This window comes from Phyllostomus hastatus, unplaced genomic scaffold (genome assembly GCF_019186645.2).
Source record: "Phyllostomus hastatus isolate PE091 unplaced genomic scaffold, TTU_PhHast_1.1 phas_scaffold_190, whole genome shotgun sequence".
In the NCBI taxonomy this organism is placed as follows: domain Eukaryota; kingdom Metazoa; phylum Chordata; class Mammalia; order Chiroptera; family Phyllostomidae; genus Phyllostomus; species Phyllostomus hastatus.
Window position 1 is genome coordinate 263,321 of NW_025334014.1, and position 14,199 is coordinate 277,519.

The window sequence follows — 14,199 nt, forward strand, 5'->3', positions numbered from 1 at the left end:
GAAACTTGCCCTGGCTGTTGTAGCTCAGTGGATTGAGCATGGGGGGCAAACTAAAAGGTCGCTGTTTCCATTCCCAGTCAGGGCACATGCCTGGGTTGCAGGCTGGGTCCCCAGTGGGGACCACCTGAGAGGCAACCACACATTGATGTTTCTCTCCCCGTCTTTCTCCCTCCCTTCCCCTCTAAATATAAATCAATAAACTTCATAATTAATTAATTAATTAATTGGGGGGGGGATTGGCTGATATTTCTTTTAGCATTTTTCCCTGTCTTTCCTCCCATTCATTCTATTCTTTGACAATTTCCAAATCAAGTAAAGGAACAGCCACACAATCTCATCCTTGCCCAGGTTGGGGCATCCTGGTTCACGGTCATTTCTATAGCTCTCCAACCCTTTTATTATTTTGACCTTCATTATTATTCTTCCCACAAGGTGTTGCTTTAACAAACTAGTCACAGCTCTGAGTTTCACCTCATCATAGAAGATATTGTAGATTTGCTTGTCTTCAGGAAATATTAATGTACACATTTTTAACCAAGCTGTGCTTCATCCTTTGATTCTAGTCTATTTATTCCATTATGTTTCTCTTATCTTTTCTAATCAAGCCCTTATCTAAAATATAAGATCTGGGATCTCTATTATTTAATAATGAGAAGGAAATTCCTGAAGCTTTCTGAGTTATCATTTAGTCACAAATAAACATTTTTCTCACTCTATAATAAATTTGAAGGAATAACAAGAGATAAGAATTTAGGTTTTATTTTGAGTGTCTCGGTTACTTGAGAATCATTTTCACTTAAGTATAATCTTCATAAGACCAGATTCAAATGCTCTCAAAACAGAACTGTAAGAAATTAGGAAAATTCTTCATTTGAAAGAAGTATGAAACTAAATAGGTATTTCTGAATATGGCATTGAGAGCTCTGAAAAATGTCCCATTTGGGACTAAAATATTTATTATGCCACTGCTTACCTGAACCAGAACTATTGGGACTCTTTGGTGCAATATAATATTTTGTCTTCAGCTGATGGAAATGCTTCACATACTTATGAGTTTATTGTGTCTCTTTCTCAATAGTCCATATGACTAGGAGTAATACTTTCTGGTGCCAACTTGATGGTAATTATAAACCTCGGTACTGAAATGGCATGACAGTACTTGATTATGAGATTATGAAGTTGAAGTGGAGTTGGTGGGGGATGTGAATTATGCACATGGATTAGGTTGTCTTCCATATGAAAAAACACATTTTAAAATATTCTCCTGTAAAACTAAAAGACCAAATTTGAGAAGTACTAGGCCTCACTTTTAATACCAGATTCTTCTCCAAAAATCTGAATTTTGACTTTTGAGATACTATAGAAACAAACAACAAAAACAAAACTTCTTTCTTGATACCCAAATAAACATAAGAGCCAAGGAAAATTATTTGCCTGCAAATGTTCATACACCCAAAAGTAATGCTCAGGAAATAAGAAAGATAAAGCTCTTTCTCTCCCAACTGGACAAGATTTCTGCTTCCCTTTCTCCTTTTCTCTCTCTTCATCATGCATGTTTCTCTGTCCTCCCTCCTTTCCTGACCTTCACTTATTTCTGCTGCCAAACCCTCTACTGCCTCTTCCTTTCCTTTGTGAGGAGCAGTGGAAAGACCCCAAAGAGCAATTGACTCACTGACAGCACTGTCTTGCCCAAATATCACAGTCCTCCCTCCCTCACCATGCACAGAATTAATTTTGAGAGGTTTTCCAGGGACAGTGTAGGTTTTCACTTCTGTTTCCAGTTTTTATCGGAGTTGGAGGGTTCATCAGTGTAGACACCCCCAGTGAAGGAGGCTCAGGAACAGATTTCCAGAGGAGTAATTTCTCAGAACATCTTTTCTAATCATCAGCTTGTCTATATGGCACCCTTGAGTCTGTCAGTGTCCATGCCCTAGGGATTAACTCTGATGACTGCATTTATAGGAATGAAATGTAGGGGAAAAAAATGGTGCGTATACACACATGCAAGCACATGCACTTATTCTGTCATTTGTCAGTACTTTTCTTTCCAAAGAAAAAAATGTATAGGAAGCTAAATTACCTAATGAGTATGACCAAATGTTGATAGAATTTAAGCAAGGGTCATCCTAGGTTGTTCAAAATGATTATGGGACTTTAAGTGATACCATATTCTAATGCAATCCTCTCAGATTTCTTGTTTATTTCTCCCAAAGAATATTTTACCTTTCCTGCCCATGAAACAAAAAAATAAGATATTAAGGAAGCATACATTGGAGTCCCTGTATAGTATTTATTAACTGAAGTCATACTTTGCTACACCTTAAGTTTTTTCATGGCATTTTTCACCTTGGCATTCCTCAGTGTATAGATCAGAGGGTTGAGCAAGGGTGTCCCAATTGTGTAAAATACAGCCACCATCTTGTCTGCTGGAAACGTGGTTGGTGGGCATGTATATATGAATACATATGGACAGAAAAATATAATAACCACAATAAAGTGGGATGTGCATGTGGAAAGGACTTTTCACCTTCCTTCTATGTTGGGGTTTCTCAGAGAGTACAAGATGACAACATAGGAGATAAGCAGGATTATAAAACTCACCATGCAAATGGCCCCACTATTAGAGACAGCTAGCAAATTGATCACATATGGGTCCACACAGGCAAGTTTCAACAAAAGCTGCAAGTCACAAAAATAGTGATCAACCACATTGGGGTTGACCCACAAAAGGGCAATTGCAAAGCCAGGAAAATCTGTGCTGAAGAGTGGATACAAGATCCCACCCAGGCCAGAACACCAACACACCAGAGACTTGCTGGCTCATGATGATTCAGTATTGCAAGGGTCTGCAAATGTCAATGCAGCAATCAAAGGCCATGAGGATGAGCACAAAGATCTCCATGCACCCACAGAAGTGGACTGTGAAGACCTGAGTCATGCACTCACTGTAGGAAATGGTCTTCTTCTGAGAAAGGGCATTCACAATCAATCTGAGGGCTGTGGTTGTACAGAGGCAGGCATCAGCATAGGACAGATAGAACAGGAAGAAGTACATGGGATTCCCAAGGGTCTGGCTTGTTTTAATAGTCACTACAATGAGAAAGTTCACTGACAGTGCTGTAAGGAAAAGAATCAAAAAGACCACAAATATTGCTTTGATCAATAATAGAGATCAAATATAGAGATGATCTCCCTAAAAACTGATGTTGTTAATCAAAAACTTGTAAGAGATAAAATTATGGACAGATGTTGGACAACCATGAAAGCCAGGTCATATAATTCTCCTTTGTTTTATTTTCAATAAGCAAAGAGAAGTTTCGGGGACATAAGACACGAACTTAGCTCCTGAAAAGATGTACACATTAGATCAGACCAACACTTTCGGAGGTTTTATCACTGAACTCACTCATTCATGTTGCCTAACACTCCTGCACTTTCCTAACTCCCTGATCCAGGGAGAGAACACAGTAGTGGAGAATGTAATTTTCCCTTCTTTAATTGTTACTTTTACCTCTTGAAATTTTAAACCAGTTCAAATATATTTGATACCACAAGTCTCCCCTTTTTTCCAAGATGGGCAAATGCCTCTATCACCTTTTCATCTGTATTGCTGTGTGTTATTAACTATATATTGAATTAAATGACACAATCCTAGATTATATATCATTCTTGTTGTATAATCTTATTATTCAAACAATTTTCACTAAGGTTATTTCATTTGACCTGCACATTCTTTTATAAGGTAAATGTGCCCATTTTCTTGGTCCTTTCAATGTGGAAACTTTGACCTGAGATACAGAAACTTTTCCCACTTATAGGTGAGATCATATGATATTTCTCTTTTACCACTTGGCTTATTTCACTTAGCATAATGCTCTCCAGTTCAATTCATGCTGTCAGAAAGGGTAGGACTCTTTCTTTCCTTCTGCTGCATACTATTCCATCATGTAAATGTATCATACTTTTTTCATCCACTCATTTACTGGGGAAACAACAAAACAAACAAGAAATCAAAATATAATCAGAGACATTGAAATTAAGAACACACTGACAGTACCAGAGGGGAGATGGGAGGAGATAATAGGGGGAGGAGGAAAGGGTTGTCATCAACATGTACAAAGGACTCAGGGACAAAACGAAAGAGGGGTATGATCAAGGGTGGGGAGTGGGATGGCTGGGTGAGGAGAAGTGGTTGTGGGGAAATGGAGACAACTGTACTTGAACAAAAATTAAAAAGAAGGAAGGAAGGAAGGGAGGAAGGAAGGAAGGAAATTTTTCCAAGTACAGTTAGGTTAAAATTAGAGTGGAGTACTACTAGGTAGCCTCTCTCGCTAGCATTCACCAACCATGTCACATAAAACTTCAAGCCCATTTCATGTACATTTCATGTAGACTTTCTAGGATCATGTAGATCCTAGAAAAGAAAAATTCTGATCCCTCCAAGAATTACATGAATTAATACCTTAATTTTCTGGTTTAACTCCAGAATCAAGTTCTGTATATTGCAAGTTGAAGCAAATATCCAAGCAGAAAATAGAAACCTAAATAAATAAGATTGCTGAAGAATCAAGAGGACAGAATGGGTGAAGTGAGTACAGGAGAGAGGAGAGAGTGAGAGTGAGCAGAACCAAGGAAAGAAAACTCAGAGAGTAGCATACAGAAAGACAGACAGGGGAGGGAGCAAATGAAAATATTACAGAGGATAGTTTGATGCAAGATTTCATCACAAAACTCAGTTACTGTCTCTATGACCTACTGCAATATCACTGCCCCCAAACCAGAAAGAAAGTGCAGTTATGAATCATGGACAAGGGTTCTTGAAAACCCAGGTATGGAGAAAGATCAGCCCTGTCCTCGTTCATTGCAGGAACTACATTCAGCAGCTCCATCATGTCTTAGAACACACACTGAGTGTAGATTCCATTGAATCAGTCTCACCTTTCATTACAAACTACCATTACTCTGTTCCACACATTCTTCATGGCATTTTTCACTTCCTTATTCCTGATGGTGTAAATCAAAGGATTGAGCAAGGGGGTTAGGATGGTGTAAAATATTGTCACCATTTTGTCAAAGGAGAAAGTGGATGGAGGTCGGGCATATGTGAATATGCAGGGGACAAAGAACAAAACCACAACAGTAATGTGAGATCCACAAGTGGAGAGAGCCTTCAACCGCCCTGCAGTACTGTGGGTTCTCAGAGAGCACAGGATGATGCCATAGGAGACAAGCAACAAAGAGAAGATTATGATGCAGATAAACCCACTGTTGGCCACCACCAAAAGGCCAAACACATGAGTGTCAGTGCAGGCCAGCTCTAGTAAAGGGTACAAGTCACATATGAAATGATCGATGACATTGGGGCCACAGAAGGGCAGCTGTAAAGCAAAGAGAATTTGTATTGTGGAATGCAGGAAGCCCCCTGTCCAGGCCACCCCCATCAGAATGCCACAGAGCCTCCAGTTCATGATAGACGAGTAATGCAAGGGCATGCAGATGGCCACATAGCGGTCATAGGCCATGACTGTGAGGACAATAACCTCTGCTCCAGCAAAGAAGTGTTCAGCAAAGAGCTGGGTCATGCAGCCCTCAAAGGAGATGGTCTTCCTCTCAGAGAGAGAGTCCACAATCATCTTTGGGGCAATGGCGGTGGAAAAGCAGGCATCCAGGAAGGACAAGAAAACCAAGAAGAAGTACATGGGGTAGCTGAGGAGTGCTGGGCTGCTGCTGATGGTCACCACAATTAGCAAGTTGCCCCCAAGAGTTGCCATGTAGCTGAACAAAAATATAACAAATACTATTTTCTGAACGTTTGGATTCTGTGAAAGTCCCAAGAGGACGAACTCAGTTACGAAGCTTTGGTTTTGCATGATTTCCAAAGAAAAGCTAAATGCTGCCAGTGTAAGCATATAAAATCTGCAATAATGAGAAAAAGAAAAATTCACTTGGGACCAGTTTATGATACCATTGCATCACAGTCATCAACCAGTTGGTGCATCCATGTGAAAAGCTGATTACATGTTTCTGTTGTAAAGGAAAAGAGAAAATTAGAAATTTATTGAAGGCTGTAGTAGGAGGTCAGGCAGAAGTCAGGAGGAGATAAATTCTTCAATACTTTAAAGTGACCAGAGCTTATCTGTGGGAGAAGTATTCATATACCATAGGGAAGAGACATAGTTTTAATCTCCACTGCCAAAGTAGATTGCTTAGCAGTCGTTTCCTGGACTGAATTGCTGAGGAGGGTTCTGAAGTCACATCCACACTGAAGACAAAGAACTTGTAATTTATTGGTCATTCCTGTCATTAGTGTGGAATGGGAATGGGGTAGCTCGCATGTCACCACTTACCAGGAGATGACCTTATCTACACAGAGAAGAAGAAATAACCCTTAGTTTAAGAGTCATTTGAAAATCATCACTACTTATCCAATTTTTTTTAACATTGAACTGAATTGGGCCTTTAAGATGAATACAGAAAGCAGACTGACAGCTGTCAGAGTGGAGGTGGGTTAGGGGACTAGATAAAAAGGTGAAAGGATTAAGAAAAACAACTCATGGACAGACAATAGTATGGTGATTACCAGAGGGAAGGGGGGTGCCCACAGAAGGTATGTAGAAAAGCTTAAAGGGTGAATAAATGGTGATAGAAGGAGTCTTGACTTTTGATGGTGAACACACAATACAATATATAGGTGATGTATTATAGAATTGTACACTTGATGTCTATATAATTTTATTAACCACTGTCACCCCAATAAGTTCATTAAGAAAACAAAACAAAAAAAGATGAATTAATTCATTACCTATAAAAAAGGAAAACTCTATGGAAAAGTGCCTAGCTCTGCACTAACACATAATAAGTATGCACATGCTGAGTTAGGTTCTTTCTTCATTCATCATTTAAAAAAAGAACAATTTGTTTATGAAAAATAATAATACCTACTTAAGGGTATTGTAAGCATGACCAAGTTAACTAATGTAAAGAAAGCAGCTGTTTAAGAAATAGTCCTAAGAAACAATTCATGTTATATCTTATTATCCCTATTTTTCTGAAAGACAGTCCATACTTAAAAAGAAAATGTCAAATAACATGCTGGGTCTGGAACTGAAACACAGAATCCTGGCTCCAACACTTAAGTATTTTTAATGGATCTAGAGAGAAAAGAGCAGAGCTGGCCCTTCTGCTGCCTTCATACACCTGTGGAAATCAAAGTCTTTGATTCCTTTCCTTGTGCTTGAAGGAGGCCCCTTAATGACACAGAGCAAGATATGTAGATTCAGAAAGTAATAGTCCAATTATTACAGATACAAATTGGCAACAACCACATAGGTAAGGAATAGAAACAGTATGTTCAGAATAGCTAGAGTCTTGAGACTTTTTAAAATATTTATTAATTGCTTATACTATGTGGCCCAATCTAATATTATACAAGTTATCATTTATATAACTTTATTGCAAACTAAGTATGTTCATGTATAACCTATGAGCTCATCCCACAGGATTATGGTGTCAAATTGGCAAAATGCAAAACTTGCTTATGACAAGTGCCCTCACCAATTTTAGTCACTATTCTCTCACTTAGCAAGACAGCAACCTCATCCATAAGTCTTCCAGATAGTTACTCCAACTACTGACTATTTTCCATAGCCAGACATCAGTTTCCAAGAATGGTTGTTCCTCACCTGTACATATAACAGAAATTTATTTCTCAAATGTGTGTGTGCATATACATATAATCAGTCTATTAAATCAGTAAATAAAATAATAATGAGGCTTACTGTGAGAATGAAAAATAACCTGATCTTTGTGAAAACCATTCAGAGCTAACAAAAAGATTTTACAATAAAGGTATGATTGTTTATGGTAATATATGTTTTCATGCTTACTTTAAAATAACCATTCCCATTATATTCCCAAGGTACTAGATATTCTTTTAAAAAGCTGCACTGTGAACACCATATTCAACTACAAATTGCCAGCAAGAAAACAAGAGTATAAAGCCAACCCTGGAAGGTCACTGAATCAGTCAATGACCATTTGTTAAAAAGTAAAAGATACCAATGTATGATCCAGCATTTATCAGCTTGTCAGCAATGAACATAGTGGGCATATATTCTTTCAAATCAGTGTTGTGGGATTTTTCAGATAAATTCGCAGAAATAGAATCACTGGGTTATAAGACAATTACATGATTAATTTTTGAGGTAACTCCATAGTGTTTTCCAAAATGGTTGTGCCAATCTGCATTCCCAACAACAGTGCAGCAGGGTTCCCTATTCTCCACATCCTCACCCTCACTAAAGATACATTCACACAAGAGAATACTTCTGGGCTGTAAAAAAAAAGAAAATCTTACCCTCTGAGACAATATGGATGGATCCAAAGAGCATCATGCTGAGTGAAGTAAGCCAGTCAGAGAAAGACAAGTACCATATCATCTCAGTCATATGTAGAATCTAATGAACAAAGTGAATGAACAAACAAAATAGAGACAGACTCATAGATAGAAAGAACAGGATGACAGCTGTTGAGGGAGAGGGCTGCTAGGTGGGAGAAGTGAGGGCACTGAGCAAAAAAAAAAAAAGAAAAGACAGAACACTCATGGTCATGGACAACAATGTGGTGATCGTCAGGGAGAGGAAAGGGGGGTGTGGTGGAAGAGGGAATGGGGGGATAAATAAATGGTGACAGACAGAAACTACACTTGTAGTGCTAAACACACACTACAGTGTACAGATGATGTGTTGTTGAATTGTTTGCCTGAAAATTGTATAATTTTGTTAACCAGTGTCACCCCAATCAATTCAATAAAAAGGGGCAAAATTATATTAATTCTAAAATTGCAATCGAACTACTTGATTTCATGTAATCCTTTCAGAAACATTTTAACAAATATTTCCAGGATTATAAACCTGTTTCTATTCCTTTTTTTAGAACCCAATCCTGAAAAATTTTCTAAAGATGAAATGAGGGAGTGTAAGTTCTGTAACTGAAGATGATGCATGCTTTTCATAAGAGTAAAACTTTAGAAATACATAATATGTTCAATAATAGGAAGATGTTTATGCAACTCAGGGTACTACAAATTAAGATGCTGTGAATACTAAATAATACAAGGACATAGATGGTGAGGCATGTTTATAATATGTTAATTGAGAAAATAAAAAATTGTAATAATTCTGCTTCTTTGCACAGACATTTTAATATAATTTTGAAATTTAGAAGAGAACATATGGTAGACTTACTTTTGGCACGTAGAGTTAACATTAAGGGTCAAGCTTAAACCCTGACTGGTGTAGCTCAGTGGGTTGAGAGTCATCCAGAAAACCAAAAAGAATCAAGTTTAATACCCTGAACACCACATTATCCTCTATCTCTACTGTTAAAAACAAAGCAGATGAGTGTTGAGTACAATTTTATTACCTCCAGTATAGTTAATTTGCATAAGTGGAACTAACATGCTAACATACATAGAATCTTACACTAAAAATCGTAAACTAGTGGAAATCTTCTATAAATAGCCAATCATTGGCCCAGCCCTTCCCAATCTTTATACTCACTTTGAAATCAATTTGTAGCTCATACAGTCCTACAGAAAGCAGCTGATTCTGTTCATATTTTCCCTAGAAGATTCCAAGGTCCTTCCTTTCTTCATAGCCATGTATTTTAATATACTGGAGCAGCACCAGATTGTGCAGGGCCCCTCCCACCCATGGACTGTAGGCTTTAGTCCACCTCATGGGGCTATGGCCTTGGGAATTTGGCCTCCCCTCTCTCCCCAGTGCCCACTATTTCTTTCTCATCCATTCTGGCAGCAAACTGATGCTAGCATCCATTGTTCCAAAAACAATAGAAATTCCTCTTTCAATTTCAAAGTACATATAACATTCCAAAGTATGAAAAATTAGTAGTAAGGTTCTCATAAGTAGTACTTTGTAATTATATTGCAAGCAGTGAATTTTAGATGCATTTATGCATACCTATTTGTACATATCAGTCACATTTGCATGTATTTTTCTAAGGAAATATAATTATTAAAAATTTTAAAAATAGATCTAAACCACATTAAAACTACTCCCGTACTTAAGTTCCCTAAATCCAGTGTATTCTTTACTTTCGCAATAAAAGATTTATTTTCTAGCTAACTAATTCTGTTCTTTTTTGACTATCTGGGAAATGTTTTCTTCAGATTTCAGAGCCCTTTCTCTCCTCTCCATAATAATCTGCTGATGTCCCTAAGTGTCTCAACTTGTACACCATTAATGATTCTGGAATTTGAAAGAAAATAACTTTCTCTGTGCCCTCCTATGTCCTTCCTGACAGATGCCCGAACTGTCTTTTCTTCTATTGCCCTAGCGATTTGGTTCACTTTAAGAAAGAGGCAAAGCCACAACCACTAGCACTAAACCATTTTAAGTTCAGCCATGTAACTATTCCTGAAGAGTTCTGATGCAGAAATCTGAGGCTACTTATGACATCAAATGCACTGGGGAAGATTAAGTGAACATAATTAAAAGTAGAAGATTCTGCTCTGTGACTTCAGTAAGACACTCTTTCCTACCCTTAATGAATGGCTGTGTGCCTTTAGTATGGAAATATTAGTGCAATCTTATATCTACAAATGTGAATGATAAACAGCAGTTGAATTATCCTGCTTCTACAACAGTATTTTTTATACAGCCTCTGAAAATTCCACTTTTTAATCTAAAACACCAGGATAGTAATATTCAAAACTACACGAGGACATTCATCCTCACATGAATGGTAATTGAGAATACAACTAGAAAGAATAAATTAAATGCTGTTTGAAAGTCAAGACAGAAATATGCACTTGTTGCATTTCTAAGGTATTTGGATTTAACATAAAGATGGAAAACTAAACACAGGTCTGATTTCGTTAGATGAATTAATAGGGCCTCCTAACCTTCCAAAAACAGTTTGCATTCTAACAGCTGATATTTATTGAGCATGGACAGTATTATGTGTCAAGCACTCTCCTATTGACTCCACATGTATTATTGGTTTCTAAACCCTGTGAACTTGGTGATATAACCCCCATCAAAAATAAAGATTCTGAGAGCCAGAAGGTTATGTATGAAACTAGTCCAAGTGTGCACAGTTAAATGACAGACTCACACTTTGCATTAAACCTCATACCTGGACCATGACACCTTACTTTTAAGTACAGCATTACAACTTCGGATTTTCTCTAAAAAGGAAAAACTGTGAATTATAGATCCCACCATGAGTGAGTTCCTTGAAAGTGCTGGTGATGGCCATCTCTATTCTCTATAAATAAAAGTCCATTCAGTGGCTGGAAAAAAAATGTGAAGGTATTTTCCAAGTCTTACTTTTACATCTGAGAGAGAGGAAGAACATCTGGCAGGGTAAACAGAATTAGCTGAAATGCATGGCTGGGGACTGTATTTTCTCCATGGTCTGAACTGAGCAGTTCTGCTGTCACCCGCTTCTACCTACACATTCCAGAAGGACTCATTCTGGACAAAAACACACATCTTTTTTATGTGAATGGATACCTGCTGTGGTGCTACATTTCTCATTCACACAATGGAAGCATTATTTTTCTATAGCAAATGAATGCCTCATTAATTGCCTCTGCAATTGTTTCCCTGTCCTTGATACAAATCTAATTATTTAAGTAACTGCCTATACCTGCAAGTGTGTTCTGGAGTGTGTGCATGCATGAGCTTTAGGTAAAGGACTGTGCATAGGGGTTTAAAAAATATCTCTGATGTTGATGAATTCATAAAATTAAGGAAAGGAAAGATCCAAGGCAGAAAGACATCTGTATTAAAAATTATAATTAAGCACTGGCTGGGGTGGCTCAGTGGATTGAGCACTGGCCAGTGAAAAAGGGTCAACAGTTCGATTCCCAGCCAGGGCATATGCCTGGGCTGGAGGTCAGATCCCGGGTCTGGGGCACACTAGAGACAACCACACATTGATGTTTCTCTCCCCATATTTCTCCTTCCCTTTCCTTCCTTTCTCTTTAAAAATAAACAAATAAAATCTTTAAGTTTAAAAAAAGTTATAATTAAGAAACTATTGTTTATTGATTATAAATCCTTGTTTATTGCTCTAGTTTGGTCATATACTCACTGGGTCTCCATGAAACTCCATTTGCTCAGTTTTAAAATGATGATCAGATCAGCACTTCTCAACCTCAACTGACCATTGGAATCATCGTGAGGGATTTTTGAGCAGATAATAGTATGTATTCTAAGAGTTTCCAAACCAATAAGCCTGGATACGAATATCTTGGTTACATCTTTCCAAAACCAAGAGGAGACTCTATGAACTCCTCTGTTTTGTATTCCCCCTGAGGAACTTTTGTGAACAAGAACAAGTTTATAAGGTCACTAGTGGAAACTTGAGTACTATTTCATATGTTTCACTTCCTGGTTTTTGAGACTAATGAGGCTCTCAGTTTTTCCCTTCTTAGGAACTTCACCCTCAACATCACTAATATGCCTTGATAGTCAACACCTTCATGCAAAGACATAAAAGCAAGAGCATAGTGTACAAAAGTTATCAGATGAATAACATTTATTTTTCCATAGTGTTCTAAACTCAGTTCAAGTATAGCTTCCTTTGTGTTCATTAGCCAAGCAGGTAGGGATATCTGACAAGGTCTGTCCAGAAAAAGTCCAGCAATTGTTAATATAATGAAAATTATAATTCTATGTTAACATAATGAGAATGTTGTTTGAACAACATTGATGTAACCTGGCAGAAAAGAAGAGTGGACTGGAATGCAAATGCATGAACAATCATGATTTCACTGTACTAGTCAGTGGGGGTGGTAAGTACTGTTGAGTGAGCATGTGTACTGTGTAGCCATCACATTCAAAATGACTGAGCAATTAGAGCAATGGATCTGCATCAAATTTTGCTTTAAGCTTGAACATTCCTCTGTGGAAACTATTTGGATGATTCGTGAACCCGCAACTCTGGGCAACTGGTAATTGTCAGCTTCATCACAATAACACACCTGTTCATGCATCATGTCTCCTGTAGAGTTTTTTGGCAAACCATCAAATCACCCAGATGACTCAGTTCCACTACAGCCCAGATTTGACACCCTGCAACTTCTGGCTTTTCCCAAAACTAAAATCACCTTTGAAAGGGAAAAGAGTTCAGACCGTTAATGAATTCAGGAAACTACCACAGGACAGCTGATGGCAATTGGGAGAACTGTGTGAGATCCCAAGGTGCCTACTTTGAAGGGGACTGAGGTATCATTATCCCATGTACAATGTTTCCTGTATCTTGTATCTTCTTCAATAAATGTCTCCATTTGGCATATTACATGGCTGGATGCCACCTGGACAGAACTTGTCTATCCAAAGGTACAGCTCTTTGCATTTCATTGTCTCATAGACCTCTTGTGCTCTAAGAACATCCAGTATTATCTAGTCTCAATGTTTCCAAATCTAAATGCCCAATGTGCCATGAACTGCATAAAAATGATGACAGGGCCTTGTTACAAAGACAGGCTTATTAAAATAAACACCAGAACTAGATACTGCCCATGCAGCTACAGACATTTCTGGTCATCTTCACCTTCCAGAGTTGGGTGATCTCCCCAGAAGGTAACTGACTAAGGTCAACATCAAAACTAACCCCTGATTTGATCAGCCTTTGTCTTCATCACCCTTTCAATATACTTCATTACTTTTCTGCCTCCCCTAGCTCTAAGCTCTCTACTTTTTCAGGCAGTACATATGTTTCTTTGAAAGAGATAAACTATTGTTAAAAATCTTCATCAACTTAGGGCTAATCTCTGCAAATGTAATTCTCACCTGAAAACTTGGATTTCAGTTACACAAGGCACAATGATGCATTAAGTTTATACAATACAATTTTGCCCTGCCTGGTGTGCCTCAATGGGTTAAGTGCCAGCCTGCAAACCAAAAGGTCACCAGTCAAATCCCCATCAGGGCACATGCCTGGTTTGCAAGCCAGGTCCCCTGTAGAGGGAGTGTGAGAGGCAATGACACATTGATATTTCTCTTTCTCTTTCTCCTTCCCTTCCCCTATCTCTAAAAATAAGTAAGTAAAATCTTTTTTAAAAAGGTATATACAATACAATGTCTTCTTGGAAACTGAGATGAACAGAATGAGCACGAGAAAATATCAGGTCCATGTCTCTCATATTTGATATATTGGGTTTCCCAC

The 14,199-nt window shown here is 38.0% G+C and overlaps 1 protein-coding gene and 1 pseudogene across 1 annotated transcript; both read right to left on the bottom strand.

The window, feature by feature from the left end:
- Window positions 1–1,937: 1,937 nt before the first annotated feature.
- LOC123832448 lies at window positions 1,938–4,889 on the bottom strand (annotated as a pseudogene).
- A 45-nt stretch (window positions 4,890–4,934) lies between these two features.
- On the bottom strand, window positions 4,935–5,894 carry LOC123832469 (olfactory receptor 4C15-like). Its single transcript, XM_045860114.1, has one exon. The coding sequence runs from the start codon at window positions 5,868–5,870 to the stop codon at window positions 4,935–4,937; it is 936 nt and encodes a 311-aa protein (XP_045716070.1). The 5' UTR covers window positions 5,871–5,894.
- Window positions 5,895–14,199: the final 8,305 nt, after the last annotated feature.

Bases quoted from the DNA above. Each gene is read 5' to 3' on its own strand.
- LOC123832469 (XM_045860114.1), bottom strand. From the start codon at position 5,870: ATGCAAAACCAAAGCTTCGTAACTGAGTTCGTCCTCTTGGGACTTTCA.